General features: G+C 45.5%; 1 protein-coding gene across 1 annotated transcript in view; it reads right to left on the bottom strand.

The window, feature by feature from the left end:
* Positions 1-16,330, bottom strand: part of LOC139391060 (sorting nexin 25) — a 54,342-nt gene that overhangs the window by 30,814 nt on the left and 7,198 nt on the right. The window contains exons 4-6 of the mRNA XM_071138547.1: positions 10,827-10,999; positions 8,253-8,439; positions 112-182 (exon numbers count right to left, since the gene is read on the bottom strand). Of these exons, the coding sequence (XP_070994648.1) occupies positions 112-182; positions 8,253-8,439; positions 10,827-10,999 (431 nt within the window). The remainder of the gene's footprint in view (positions 1-111; positions 183-8,252; positions 8,440-10,826; positions 11,000-16,330) is intronic.

Below are 16,330 nucleotides of genomic sequence, written 5' to 3' on the forward strand. Positions count from 1 at the left end.
TGATCCCAGATCAGCAATCCTACTCTAGACCGTATTCACAAAGCGTCAAAAGAACAGCCTGTAGCTAAAGGTTGTTCCCTAGAGACAGTGGAGTTGTTGTTCATGGCCTACCTTTCTGTTTCTTCAGCTGGGGGAGGCTGCTGATGGTGGTGGCCTGAATGATCTCCACCACGATCTGGTACCTACAGAAGGAGCGAGAGGAACAAGTTAGGAAGGGAGAAGAGACGGGAAGAACAAAAAGGAGTTGTTTCAGCTGGACTAACATACCATTAGTATAATTGAAAACAGGACGTCATCCTGTAGGCCTGCCCAAAGAGCCACCCGCCACAATAGTTAGACGTATGTCATTTATGGTTAAGTATCAGAAGGTAGGAAAGCCATGGTGGTGCAGAAAACATTTCGTTTGAATTTCACATCCCAATTACATGTGAAATAAGCCATTAAAAAGTGCCAATGAAACAATGACTCCAAGCAAGTGGAGATGACACCAACTGCAATAATTTTGTGTTCTCACTGCCTCGTACCATGCCTCGTACCATGCCTCAAATGACCAGAGACGTCAAATAAATGCAATAGATGGCAGGGCAGCATAGATGGCAGGGCACCATAGATGGCAGGGCACCATAGATGGCAGGGCACCATAGATGGCAGGGCCTCCCTCTGGCACTCTCACAGACAGACTGGTTTGCATGCAATTACCTCATTGTAGTCAACTACAAGTAATGCTGATGGTAGTTCAAGGCCATGTGACCTTGGCTATGGGTAGATATGATTGGGATGATAACCATTGTATCCATCAGGAAATAATATTTGCGTCATACAGCATGTCATCTTAAGACACAAGCAACACGTCACTAACATTACATAGAGCATTAGACATACAGTGCATTCGGAAAGTATTCAGACCCTTGGACTTTTTCCACATTTTGTTACGTTACAGCCTTATTCTAAAACTGATTAAATAAAACATTTCTCATCAATCTGAGCACAACACCCCATAAATACAAAGCAAAAACAGGTTTTTAGAAATACCTTATTTACATCATTCCCTTTGCTATGAGACTCGAAATTGAGCTCAGGTGCAACCTGTTTCTATTGATCATCCTTCATCTGTTTCTCCAACAGGAGTCCACCTGTGGTAAATTCAAATGGATTGAACATGATTTGGAAAGGCACACATCTGTCTATATAAAAGGTTCCACAGATGATATTGCATAACAGAGCAAAAACCAAGCCATGAGATCGAAGAAACTGTCCGTAGAGCTCGGAGACAGGATTGTGTCGAGGCATAGATCTGGGGAAGGGTACCAAAAGCCTTCTGCAGCATTGAATGTCCCCAAGAACACCGTGGCCTCCATCATTCTTAACTGGAAGAAGTTTGGAACCACCAAGATTCCTCCTAGAGCTGGCAGCCCAGCTAAACTGAGCAATTGGGGGAGAAGGGCCTTGGTCAGGGAGGTGACCAAGAACCCAGTGGACACTGACAGAGCTCTAGAGTTTCTCTGTGGAAATAGGAGAACCTTCCATGGGAAGCGTCACTTCTGGAAGAAAGCTGGCACCACCCCTACGGTGAAGCATGGTGGTGGCAGCATCATGCTGTGGGGATGTTTTTAAGCAGCAGGGACTGGGAGACAAGTCAGGATCGAGGGAAAGATGAACGGAGCAAAGTACAGAGAGAACCTTGATGAAAACCTGCTCCAGAGCACTCAGGACCTCAGACTGGGGCGTCCTTGAGTGACCCAGCCAGTCCCGGACTTGAACCCGACCTGAAAATAGCTGTGCAGCAACACTCCCCATCCAACCTGACAGAGCTTGAGAGGATCTGCAGAGAAGAATGGGAGAAACTCCCCAAATACAGGTGTGCCAAGTTTGTAGTGTCATACCCAAGAGGACTCAAGGCTGTAATAGTTTAATTAGCTAAAATTTCTAAAAACCCATTTTTGATTTGTCATTACAGGGTATTGACATAATACAGCACAAAATAGTGAAGGCATCATCAACCACTGCCTGTATGGGAACACTGTGTCCCAAATGGAACACTATTCCCTATACAGTAAACTACATTTAACCAGGGCCCATGTCTCTGGTCAAAAGTAGAGCACTATATAGGGAATAGGCTGATTTAAATGAATCATTTAACATATTTTATAAATGTTTGCATTGAACTTGAAAATATGTCTGTTTTGGGTACATGTTGGCTAACCCTTGACCCATTTAAGAGCAATGTTTTGTCAATATTCACTGTTCTGCAATATATGCTTAAACAATTGAAGTATTTGCTGTGCATTACAGTGATATAAACACCCCTTTTTTAGAGACATGTTGTAGTGATAAGCGATGTTAGCTTTATAACTTTTATTTTCCAATTCTATAAAAACATGCCAAAATGCTAACAAAATTAGCCCTGGAGCATTATAGTGGTATAAAACAGAACTAAAAGAAGTTGAGATTTGTATTACAAAAAAAGTGATATAAAACCCCCGTTTTAGAGACCTGTTTCAGTGATATAAATCCCCCTTTAGTGATATAAAACCCCCGTTTTAGAGACCTGTTACAGTGATATAAATCCCCCGTTAGTGATATAAAACCCCCGTTTTAGAGATCTGTTACAGTGATATAAATCCCCCGTTAGTGATATAAAACCCCCGTTTTAGAGACCTGTTACATTGATATAAAACCCCCATTATAGTGATATAAAACCCCAATTTTAGAAACCTGTTACAGTGATAAACCCCCCTGTTTTAGAGACCTGTTACAGTGATATAAAACCCCCCTGTTTTAGAGACCTGTTAGTGATAAACCCCCCTGTTTTAGAGACCTGTTACAGTGATAAACCCCCCTGTTTTAGAGACCTGTTATACTGATAAACACTCCCTGTTTTAGAGACCTGTTACAGTGATATAAAACCCCCCTGTTTTAGAGACCTGTTACAGTGATAAACCCCCCTGTTTTAGAGACCTGTTACAGTGATATAAAACCCCCATTACACTGATAAAAACCCTGTTCTTGATTCCCCGATAAAGCGCTCTGCTACAGTACATGTCATCTAACTGAAGCTCAGTTCCCATGGAAACCCAGCAGTAAGGTATACGGACAGGGCGGGTTCGGTATAATTTAAGCTAGAGCTCCACGTCATCAGTGTGCTTAAATATGGTTACATCTACCCTGCTAAACTAGCTAATTTAGCTGTCTGGATACTGCAATTATCGCACAAGTGAAAAGCCTTATATCCAGCAGGTAGCCTAGCAGTTAAGAGCGTTGGGCCAGTAACAAAAAGGTCGCTGGTTCGAATCCCTGAGTCGACTAGGAGAGAAATCTGTCGATGTGCCCTAATGCAACGCACTTAACCCTAATTGCTCCTGTAAGTAGACTCTGATAAAGAGCCTCTGTTAAATGCCTAAAAAGTAAATCCACTGGTTTAAATTGTTGGACACAGCAAGAGAACAAACACTTTAGCCTAAATGATTTCCGTAACTGAGAATCGGATCAGACACCTCTGGTAAACAGACTACCAACAGTAGATACATATAAGTCATCCTTAGCTAATGTAGCAGGCTGTCCTTGCAACATTTTAGCCAGCTGCTTAAAACAAGAGAACATTGCCAAGGCTCAGAGTGCTTAAGAAAAAATGGTTTACAGTTGGATCAATATAGTTTCAAATTAGCAACGAAAAAAATGAAGGGTCTATATCTTGTGATCGATGTGGAGAACATGACTAGTGTTAACGATTAAAGCGTATGAAATCATTGCCTTTGAGAGTGCCATACAGAAAGACTGGACTGATCCACAGTTGTGATGGATCCGGTATTATAAGATGCTTTGCTGATTTATCATACACTAGTAACTACAGGGCATTCAATGGCTGCATCCCAAATGGCACCCTCATCCCTATAGAGTTCACTACCATGGGGCTCTGGTCAAAAGTAGCGCACTATAGGGAATAGGGTGCCATTTGGGACGAATACATCCGTCCTCCAATGCAGTTTCTGATCGTCAGGCACAAGGCAGGCTGAACACCAGCTGCATGCACAGTGCCTTCAGAAAGTATTTATACCCCTTGACTTATTCCACATCCTGTATTGTAGCCTGAATTCAAAATGGATTCAAAATATTTTTCTTCTCCCCCATCTACACACAATACCCCATTATGACGAAGTAAAAACATGTTTAGAAATGTTTGCAAACTTAATTCAAATTAAATACAAAAATTATTAGTATTCACACCCGAGTCAATACTTTGTAGAATACCTTTGGTGATGATTACAGCTTTGAGTGGTCTCCAGATACTCAACTAGTCTAAAGGACAGTTTTATTGCTTCTTTAATCAGAACAACATTTTTCAGCTGTGCTAACAGAATTACAAAAGGGTTTTCTAATGATCAATTAGCCTTTTAAAATGCTAAACTTGGATTAGCTAACACAACGTGCCATTATAACACAGGAGTGATGGTTGCTGATAATGGGCCTCTGTACGCCTATGTAGATATTACATAAAAAATCTGCTGTTTCCAGCTACAATAGTCATTTACAACATTAACAATGTCTACACTGTATTTCTGATCAATTTGATGTAATTTTAAATGGACAAAAAAAAGTGCTTTTCTTTCAAAAACAAAGGACATTTCATTGGGAAAATCTGCTCTGTCCATGAGATGGACCAGGTGAAAGCTATGATCCCTTATGACCCAGCCAGCGTCGCGGCGTTAGGGCGGCAGGCTGACCCAGCCAGCGTCGCGGCGTTAGGGCGGCAGGCTGACCCAGCCAGCGTCGCGGCGTTAGGGCGGCAGGCTGACCCAGCCAGCGTCGCGGCGTTAGGGCGGCAGGCTGACCCAGCCAGCGTCGCGGCGTTAGGGCGGCAGGCTGACCCAGCCAGCGTCGCGGCGTTAGGGCGGCAGGCTGACCCAGCCAGCGTCGCGGCGTTAGGGCGGCAGGCTGACCCAGCCAGCGGCGTTAGGGCGGCAGGCTGACCCAGCCAGCGTCGCGGCGTTAGGGCGGCAGGCTGACCCAGCCAGCGTCGCGGCGTTAGGGCGGCAGGCTGACCCAGCCAGCGTCGCGGCGTTAGGGCGGCAGGCTGACCCAGCCAGCGTCGCGGCGTTAGGGCGGCAGGCTGACCCAGCCAGCGTCGCGGCGTTAGGGCGGCAGGCTGACCCAGCCAGCGTCGCGGCGTTAGGGCGGCAGGCTGACCCAGCCAGCGTCGCGGCGTTAGGGCGGCAGGCTGACCCAGCCAGCGTCGCGGCGTTAGGGCGGCAGGCTGACCCAGCCAGCGTCGCGGCGTTAGGGCGGCAGGCTGACCCAGCCAGCGTCGCGGCGTTAGGGCGGCAGGCTGACCCAGCCAGCGTCGCGGCGTTAGGGCGGCAGGCTGACCCAGCCAGCGTCGCGGCGTTAGGGCGGCAGGCTGACCCAGCCAGCGTCGCGGCGTTAGGGCGGCAGGCTGACCCAGCCAGCGTCGCGGCGTTAGGGCGGCAGGCTGACCCAGCCAGCGTCGCGGCGTTAGGGCGGCAGGCTGACCCAGCCAGCGTCGCGGCGTTAGGGCGGCAGGCTGACCCAGTCAGCGTCGCGGCGTTAGGGCGGCAGGCTGACCCAGCCAGCGTCGCGGCGTTAGGGCGGCAGGCTGACCCAGCCAGCGTCGCGGCGTTAGGGCGGCAGGCTGACCCAGCCAGCGTCGCGGCGTTAGGGCGGCAGGCTGACCCAGCCAGCGTCGCGGCGTTAGGGCGGCAGGCTGACCCAGCCAGCGTCGCGGCGTTAGGGCGGCAGGCTGACCCAGCCAGCGTCGCGGCGTTAGGGCGGCAGGCTGACCCAGCCAGCGTCGCGGCGTTAGGGCGGCAGGCTGACCCAGCCAGCGTCGCGGCGTTAGGGCGGCAGGCTGACCCAGCCAGCGTCGCGGCGTTAGGGCGGCAGGCTGACCCAGCCAGCGTCGCGGCGTTAGGGCGGCAGGCTGACCCAGCCAGCGTCGCGGCGTTAGGGCGGCAGGCTGACCCAGCCAGCGTCGCGGCGTTAGGGCGACAGGCTGACCCAGCCAGCGTCGCGGCGTTAGGGCGACAGGCTGACCCAGCCAGCGTCGCGGCGTTAGGGCGACAGGCTGACCCAGCCAGCGTCGCGGTGTTAGGGCGACAGGCTGACCCAGCCAGCGTTGCGGCGTTAGGGCGACAGGCTGACCCAGCCAGCGTCGCGGTGTTAGGGCGACAGGCTGACCCAGCCAGCATCGCGGTGTTAGGGCGACAGGCTGACTTAATAAAATAGAACCTGCACACTCACAAGCTCCACCTCGTACCTTTATTCACTAACAAACAATGTTTAGATCCTACAAGAATCTTTGTCCGGTTGGCATGGCTCATAAGAGTGTGGCGCTGGAGGGAGTAATGACTGTAGCCTGCAGGAGAGCTGAACACAGCACGGCCCAACACCAAGAGGTGGTAAAGCACCCTGATCAGAGGCTGCAGCCAGGGATTGTTTTGGTCCTAGTGTCATTTCATGAAAAGCTGCGCTGTAGGTCAATGATAGAGAAACACAGGGCTGTGACAAGGGGAGAGGGAATCACGAATGAGGCTGTCAGACAGGAGAGCTCTCTATGCTTAGGGACACAGAGAAGCAGGTATATAGAGGCTCACAAACACACAGCTTTGTCACTCAGGGTGACTTAAGGTGAGTAGTGCTTAGCGATTAAATGACAGAGTTTTTTAAATAACTAATTGACCGAAGTTGGTTTAATTATTTGAATTCCATTTAGTTTGGGATTTTTTGTGTGTGCTCAACGCACCTTTTGTCTAGAGAGATCTCTCTGGGACATGTTGTCCAACTCATCATAGTTAAGAGCAGAAAACATGGTAATTAACGTAAGTGGTCAGTTGTTGGCTCTCAGTGTGATTTTTGCGCAAAAAAGGAAGGTAGCCATTTTTCCTCCCGGTCCTAGTGAAAAGCCAACTGTCCCGGTTGATATATTATCGAAAAGATATTTGAAAAATACCTTGAGGATTGATTATAAAAACGTTTGCCATGTTTCTGTCGATATTATGGATATAATTTGGAATTTTTGTCTGCGTTGTCGTGACCGCTATTTCCGGTGGATTCCTAGGCATAACGCATCAAACTAACGGAGGTATTTGGATATAAAAATATCTTTATGGAACCAAAGGAACATTTGCTGTGTCTCGTGAGTGAAAACATCCTAAGCTCAAAAGGTAAACGATTAATTTGATTGCTTTTCTGATTTGTGACCAAGTTACCTGCCGCTAGGTGTACATAATGTTTTCCTAGTATATCGATAAACTTACAAACGCTTGTATTGTTTTCGCTGTAAAGCATAATTTCAAAATCTGATACGACAGGGTGATTAACAAAAGGCTAAGCTGTGTTTCGCTATATTTCACTTGTGATTTCATGACTATGAATATTTTCTAGTAAGATTATTTGACCGTTGCGCTATGCTAATTAGCGTAGTTGATGATCCTGGATCTGGGATGGGTGATTCCAAGAGGTTTAAGAGCAGAAAACATGGTAATTAACTACAATGACCAGAATCCATTGCGCGTACAGCTGCCTGTTCTCATAGGTTCTTCCTGGGCAAACATGCTTGTGGGGGCGGCAGACAGAGAGGAAGAAAGATGGATACACCAGACAGATAGAGAGCGGTTGTTAGGCATCTCTACCCGACAATACATCTAATTGATTGATAGTTGTTATTTAGCAGTTTTAAAAAGTATGACTTATTTACTATGAAGTACTACTAAAATAGTGATTTCGTCAGACAGCTAGCCAGGATGACTCGATTGATGACTCTTTTGGGAGCACTGAGATAAAAGGCTGTCTGGCTAATACTGCCTGAGCAGAGATGAGATGACTTGGAATAAAATAACATACACAACTGAAATATTTTATTAAAGTAATGTGAATAAATGGTTGGAGCCTAATAAATGATAGTAAAGCGCAGTCACGCACTACCATCTTGTTTTGTGCTGTTACAGCATTGAACCCACATAATGCATGTAGTGTTTAAAACATTTAAATTGAGCATTTAAAAATAAACCGAACCAAAACCCACTAATCTCTCAGCACTAAAGGGGAGAGACGGTGTGACGTGTTGGTATGATGACGCACGCAAGTCAGGGTGACACGAGACAGTGTGGTTGAGGTGTACGTGTCGGCATGGCTAATGAGAAAACTGGAGATCTTCTGTGTCAGTCAGGACATCGACACACATACAACCCACACTCAGAAACACTAGTAGGAGGAGGGTTGGGCTGCTCTGTCTGTACCTGAGCTGTTTGAGGAAGTCGATGTCTGAGGAGGAGCTGATGAGCTTGATGAACTCCTCGTAGGACGGGGCGTAGGTATAGGCCTTCTTGTGGTGCTCGTTGAGCTGCTCGCGGTGCTCCAGCTGAGACAGCAGCATGAGGTTCAGGAAGTCTGGGTCACTCAGCACCTCCACCAGCGGCTTCAGCACTGCACACACACAGTAGAAAACAGGCTTATAGTGTGGCATCCTCCAGCTTAATAATTTAGACACACACACTAGCTAATGTTGTAAAGTGACATCCTCTGACAAGCACAAACTAAAGAGCCATCTTTGAATGTAAAATCCTCCTCTCTTCCTCAACCACACACTATCCTGGATTACCTGTATTACAATGGCATGTCTGGACTGCCTTCAAATGTCCCTGGCTATTTTCCTGGGCTTCTTCATATTTCATTTTTATGGAGGAGATAAATGTTTTAGAAGGGAAGGGGTGACTCATACATTCTTACACAAGAAGCCATAAACAGCTGAACTGGTAAAGGCTGAGGCTGGCAGGCAGTAGGCCAGGGCTATGTCCAAAATGGCTCCCTTCTCACTATATAATGCATTGGTTTTGAAAAGGGCCCATGAAAGGAGTGCACTTTGTAGAGCAGGGTTTCCCAAACTCGGTCCTGGGGCCCCCCCTGTGCGCACATTTTGGTTTCTGCCCTAGCACTACACAGCTGATTCAAATAATCAACTCATAATTAAGCTTTGATTTTTGAAGCAGCTGTGTAGCACTAGGGCAGAAACCAAAACATGGGATCCCCGGGACCGAGTTGGGGAAACCCTGATGTAGAGAATAGGGTGCCATTTGAGGCACCTTCCTCGGGGGTTTCATCGGGGGGGGGGTCTATGGGCTGGAACAGGAACCACTCCCCTCATCCTCCACTCTTGCTGCGACCCCCCCCACATATATTTCCTTCAAGGCACTAATATTGAGATCTGAGAGAGCTGCAGACATCCCTCTGTTTTTGCTTGCTTCTGATGGGTATTAATACTGAGAGCAGGCATCATCTGCACCAAGCTAGATGGTGTGCACTAGATGAAAGCTTTGCTGATGTGTGTTGGGAACATTTTAGTGTGTGGCTTAGAGGATTCTATTCCATTTCAGTTTACAGGGTTTTCAGCCAAACACTGAAAGATCTGATATGCTTTGTGTGTGACTGCAAACATTTCCGAGCGCTGTGCTGCTGTGATGCAAAGCAAACTATCAGATTTCTCACACATAGCTGGTGGAATGGCTTTCTAATGGTGATTTCAGAGATAATCTCTGGCAAATGGAATCAGATTGGCCACTCCAGGCAGCCCCCAGCCTTGGTACAGAGGGCAGCGGTCAGTACATTTCCCCAGACTTCACCCTCTCTGGTTGTGTCCCAAATGGCACCATATTTCCTACAGAGGGCACTACTTTTGAACAATGCCATATGCACTGTTCAAAAGTAGTGCACTACATTGGAAATAGGGTGCCATTTGGGAGTTACACCTCTCTCCACCCAGTCAGTCCTCCATGGAAACCCATAGAAGTACTAGAGCCTGGCCTCAGGTTGAGCACAGTTAGAATACAACGTCCCATTGTTCAAGAAATCAAATCCAAATCTATCCTCAAATCGCATTACTTTGTTGTGAGATCAAATAAAATCAACAAATTACAAAAAATAACAAATGCCCCCAAAAAACGGATAACATAAACAATAACATTGAAATCTGATAACATATCTGACTAATGTTGAGCAGCACTAATGTTGAGCAGCACTAATGTCGAGCAGTAACATTGAGCATTTTGGATGCTCTTAAAACAGAACCTCACCAACACCATGACAGGAGAGTGGGGGTAAAAAAAAAAACTGTGCAAATCTAACATGTTAGGTACCTTGAAGGAGGGATGTTGCTAAGTAACGGTGGTAATGAAGAAATAATTAGGGGTCAGGAAGTATATTTTTGTCATCCATCTGTGCCTGCAAGATAAACAAATCGCCCCCACACCTTCTTGACAGCCCATTTAGCTCTGCCTCCTTGGTCTGCAGTCAGGCAGCCTTCACTGCTATTCACAGAACCACATCTGTGATGGCACAGCAAGTCAGTTCACAAGGAAGTAAAATACACAGCCCTTTTCTGATTGGTGTTGCCTTTTGATTTTTGCGTCACATGACGTCTTCAGAGACAGTCCATAGTCATTAATATTTTAATACCAGTATCTGGTTGTTCAATGTTGTTTTTTGGTTAGTACAGCGAGAAGCATGCGAGAGCATTTCCCCTCCTCCTAACAACATAAATACAGTAGCAGACAAGTCATTCAGTTGGAGCTCTGGCACATCATCCAGCCCACATCATTGCTCATCATGCCATTGTTACATGAAACAGATTTCCAATTCACTGATTAAGGGTGCCATTTGGGACAATTTCCCATAGGTTTTGGGCCTTGGTCAAAAGTAATGCACAATAAAGGGTATAGGGTGCAATTTGGGACGCATGGTGAATCAGTCCCTGTGTTGAATGAATAATGGATAAGCTTTAGAGAGAGAGGACGGTGTGTCCCTGGCTGTCGGTGTACCTTTGGTGGTGATAACCTCCACTAGAACCACGCGTAGGCTGTAGGAGCGGGCGTCTCGTGTGGGCAGCAGGCACAGCATGAGCAGGCGGGCACAGCAGCGCAGGAACCGTAGCTCCTCCTCAGGGCTCTGCAGACACTGGTGCAGGGGGAAGGGCTTGGGCATCTCCTCCTGCCTGGGAGAGGGGGGGTTAGAGAGTGAGAGAAGGGTGGGGCTCATCACAGAGCACACCCTGCTGTCTCCTACATTTACTTTTTTGTTCTGTACACTACAGAGGAGTGTTTCCTTACTGCACAGGCAATGCCAGTATCTTCGTGTAAGCTGATTACTGCTGATAAACTTAAAGTCAAATCAATGGAATTAATTGTAGCGCTTAGTTTTTTTCCCTCAATTGGACTCCAGGCAGGATAAAGGCTGGCCAGCCATCAGAGATTTGGTATTCAGCTTTAGATGGCAATCTGTCCTCATGACAGATCTCTGTACAGAGGGGCTGGAGAGAACATAGCTGATACTGATCCATACTGCAGTCACAGCTCTTTCATTTTAATGAGGCATGACACCAGACATGACATCATGGCTTCTGAGCCATGATAGCAGGCATGACAGAGGAAGTGTGCATTTACTGGAAAGCCTACATACAGACGTGTGCTTTGAACAAAACACACTCACCCCTACTGAAGACTATCCATTCACTAGGATGGGTTTGTCAAAGTGAGCATCATCTTTGTGTGAATAAAGCTGCAGTCTTAAAAAAGACAAGTGACAAACCCATCATAGAACAATGACATGGGAGCTCTGGGGGGGCAGAGAACTCTGGGGCTGGGAACTCTGAGGGGGCAAATGTATCTCAGCATTTCTGGTCGATTGCATCTGAAACAAGCTGGGAAAGAAATGCATCTACTGTGCTAAATAATGAGCAGCATCTCCAGCTGGAAGTCTTTGGAAGAGAAGGACTGACTGGCTGAACTTCTGAAAAGCCTAATTTAAAGTTCAAGAGGGACCTCTGACCTTACACAGACTGCTAGAGTAGCTCTGTCTGAACATAGAAAATGTGGCATTGGCAACATACAAAATACGTTATTATCCCACGTTATTATACCCTATAATACACAATATTAATCTAGCACAGGAAGATTACACAAATGGCATTTGGGAAGCATCCAATAAAACTTTCAGTTGATGGATGAGGACCTCTTTCTTCCTTCTTTCAAAGTCAATGTGAGGTGCAGAGCCAGAGACACACACAGTACATAAACCAAGGGAAGCAGCTTGCTCACTGTGAGGACCTACCTGCTCAAAGTCTTTCAAAATAGTGACATTTGCTGTAAATTTCAACCGGTTACCTAGCTGAGAGAAGAGTTCCTGCTTCAATGTTGACTGTTTGGAACTGGCCTACTGTTAAAATGTAACTAATGGATTGCTTATAGAGAATATTTTAATTGGTTGCTTCACTATATTGTAAGTAAAACTATGCATTATGGGAGCTAAATTAACTAACAGACAGTCACACAGTGAGTGGCTTATTTTAAAAAGGCATAATGAACACATTTAAAATTGTGTTTTTGTTAAGATATTTTATCAAGGTTTAAGATAAATAATTCTACCCAGAAACTTAACCATTAGGGATTAGAGGTTATGTAGCATGAACAAGGAGTAAAAAATAAAAATAAAAACACAGCTCCAACTAGGTTGGAGGGGGAAGAGAGGAATATGTGTGTGTGTGTGTGTGTGTGTGTGTGTGTGTGTGTGTGTCTCTAAAGTAAGCAAAGAGGATCCTTAACCTATGTTTGAACCGACTCAGCTATAACTCTGTGGCGAAAAAATAAGACAGCGAGAGCCCCTCCAGGTTTTCCATATCTGGGGGGGGGACTGGAACTGTCTGCTAAGTGGTAATAAACTATGGTGAGACTTCAGGAGTTAATCCAGATAGTGTGTCACGTATGTGCGCTAGTGAGTGGAATGAACTTTTGAAGCTGCTTTGTCCTGGTCGGAGAGGAGGAGGGACATTTTAAAACCTATGACGTCATATGTGATATATAAACTAATGTACATTGTATTATGACCAGAGCTCTCGAGAATAAATGCTATTGGCTATTCTTGGTAGACTGGTCTCTGTCCATTTTATGCAAATAAGAATCTTACAAATTCTTAGAAACAGACAGAGTGATTTAAATTGAATTGATTAATGAACACATATAGGAATTGTTTAATTCCTTTAACAGTTTTTTCTGACTTCCACTGCTCAGACAGTACAGGGCATCATGAAAGTATTCAGACCCCTGGACTTTTTCCACATTTTGTTATATTACAGCTGTAATCTACACACAAAACTCCATAATGACAAAGCAAAAAAATATGAAATATCACATTTACATAAGAATTCAGACCCTTTACTCAGTACTTTGTTGAAGCACCTTTGCCATCGATTACTTGAGTATGATGCTACAAGCTTGGCACACCTGTATTTTGTGAGTTTCTCCCATTCTTCTCTGCAGTTCCTCTCAAGCTCTGTCAGGTTGGATGGGGAGTGTCACAGCATAGCTATTTTCTGGTCTCTACAGACTCTTCCTACAGTTGGATCCGGTTAAAGTCCAGGCTCTGGCTGGGCCACTCAAGGACATTGAGACTTGCCCCGAAGCCACTCCTGCATTGTCTTGGCTACGTGCTTCGGGTCGTTGTCCTGTTGGAAGGTGAACCTTCGCCCCAGTCTGAGGTCCTGAGAGCTCTGGAGCAGATTTTCATCAAGGATCTCTCTATACTTTGTTCTGTTAATCTTTCCCTTGATCCTGACTAGTCTCCCAGTTCCTGCCACTGAAAAACATCCCTACAGCATGACGCTGCCACCACGCTTCACCTTAAGGATGGTGCCAGGTTTCTTCCAGAGGAGATGCTTGGCATTCAGGCCAAAGAGTTCAATCTTGGTTCCATCAGACCAGAGAATCGTGTTTCTCACAGTCAGAGTCCTTTAGGTGCCTTTTGGCAAACTCCAAGCAGGCTGTCATGTGCCTTTTACTGAGGAGTTGCTTCCGTCTGGCCAGTCTACCATAAAGGCCTGATTGGTGGAGTTCTGCAGAGATGGTTGTCCTTCTGGAAGGTTCTCCCATCTCCACAGAGAAACTCCGGAGCTCTGTCGGAGTGGCCATCAGGTTCTTGGTCACCTCCCTGATAGCCCAGTTTGCCTGGGCACCTCCCTGATAGCCCAGTTTGCCTTGGCGGCCAGCTCTAGGAAGAGTCTTGGTGGTTCCAAACTTCTTCCATTTAAGAATGATGGAGGCCACTGTGTTCGTGGGGATCTTCAATGCCGAATAAATTGTTTTGTACCCTTCCCCAGATCTGTGACTCGACACAATACTGTCTTGGGGCTCTACGAACAATTCCAACCGACCTCATGGCTTGATTTTTGCTCTGACGTGCACTGACAACTGTGAGACCTTATATAGACAGTTGTGTGCCTTTCCAAATCATGTCCAATCAATTAAAATTTACCACGGGTGGACGTTAATCAAGTTGTAGAAACATCTCAAGGATGATTAATGGAAACAGGATGCACCTGGGATCAATTTCAAAGCTCATAGCAAAGGGTCTGAATACTTATGTAAATAAGGTATGTTTTATATTTGTAATACATTTTCAAAAAAATTCAAACAACCTGTTATCACTGTCATTATGGGATATTGTGTGTAGATTGAGGAGGACATGAAAACATTTTTTTATTCAATCCATTTTAGAATAAGGCTGTAACATAACAAAACGTGGAAAAAGTCAAGGGGTCTGAATACTTTCCCCATCTGTCCTTGCTTTCCTATGAGTTAGCTCCACTTCTACATGTCCGGGGCAAATGGAACAGAGACTTTACAGCATCATAAACACTGACCAGTAGCTCATTCCGCTCACAGCCCGTCATCCCTTACAGTTGAAAATGGCTGATTTTGTCAAAATTGGAACACAGTGGCTGTAAAGTCACATGCTATACATTGTGACGGCCCTGAATTTTTCTGAACCGTCTCAGTGCTTCTCCTTCCAATAGGGTGCTTTCCCTTTAATTCCCAATTAAATAGCCAGCATCAGCTGCGCAAAAGTGGGGTTGTGATGGAGACGTGAATGAGGATGTGTTCAACCCTCAGTTCTGAAGCTTCTCTATTCCGTTTGTTTTGTTGCCGTTAAACGTGTGTTTTGTAGCCTAATAGAGTTTACCCAGGATCGGATCCACTCTTTGTGTCCGTGGACTACACCTCTCCGTTGTTCTTCGTGGCCTTTCTCCGCTGGAGATCCATTGGCGGATTGGATTGTCTTGACTGACCGACTGACTACAACCTTTTTGTATACGGTATTTCATTTGTTTTGTTGTGATGTATACAGTGATGATTTATGTAGTTAGTTGTAGTTGAGGACTTAGTAAGAGTTGATACGCTTTAAAGTTCTGTGCTAAAATAATTGTTATATTGATTGTATGATTAATACTGGGTTTACGCTACACTTGAATGAATGGACAAACATTGCGTGACAAAGGTCACTTGAGTTCCCTGAACTCCTTTACCGGGCTGGACTCTTTTTAGGCTCGAGGTACAGGACATTTCTGGAGGAACCAGAACTCATTGTGATATTATTATATGTGTGTGTGTAATCATTGGTGTTGCTAATACAACCCACGCAAAATAATATAGTTGTTTTTGAAGTTCTTTCCAATGTTTTAAGGGTTTATGAAAAGTTTATTTCCATCCTGACTTTTACATAAGTCCTTTGTATTGGTGTAGACTTGACGGACCAGATGGGACTCATTCCCTCCCAAACCAAAAGGAGAAACCAATGTTTTCTCTGGTAGGCACAACCTACCTGGCACCCCTATAAATAATAACCTCAAGTCAAAACCGTTACAACATGACGCCAGAGGTCACGTTCTCTGCTTCACAGGGGTCCATGGGTTTTGACTGACAGAATCAACAGTAATTGTGTGACGGTGGGGACGCAGGGCTGTGTTCCAAATAAAGAACTACACGTGCGCTTGCTTCTGTTTATCAACGGCAAAGCGTGTAGATTAAAAAAAAGCACCTGATAAGGAAAGAGCTTTCCTTGAGTGATAAAAGCTCATTGAAAAGACTTAGGAACTGTTCAGTTTGAAGAGGTGTGTGGCAACTTGGATACACCAGTAAGACCTCACACTCAAACCCATGTCATCGTTTTTTTCTCATATTGCACCTACTCCAAAAAGTACTTTCAGATTTTATTGACAAATGCTGTGAAAAGTACAGTAAATGTAAAATGCACATACAATTAGTGTCATGTTTGGTTAAAGTCTTGTGACATGTGAACTGCTGTGTCCTGATAATTTCCCTATAATCTCCAAAGTGATCTCTTTCAATTGCTACCATGGTCATGCATATATGCATAGTTGTTCTGTTAGAAACATTTACATCTGGCCCCATCCATATTGTGACGACCCTCCCACTCTGTCTTCCGGAGATTCTTTCTCTTTGCTCGTTTTCCTTATTATGATGTAGGCGGAGGG

This window comes from Oncorhynchus clarkii, chromosome 31 (assembly GCF_045791955.1).
Source record: "Oncorhynchus clarkii lewisi isolate Uvic-CL-2024 chromosome 31, UVic_Ocla_1.0, whole genome shotgun sequence".
NCBI classification, from domain to species: domain Eukaryota; kingdom Metazoa; phylum Chordata; class Actinopteri; order Salmoniformes; family Salmonidae; genus Oncorhynchus; species Oncorhynchus clarkii.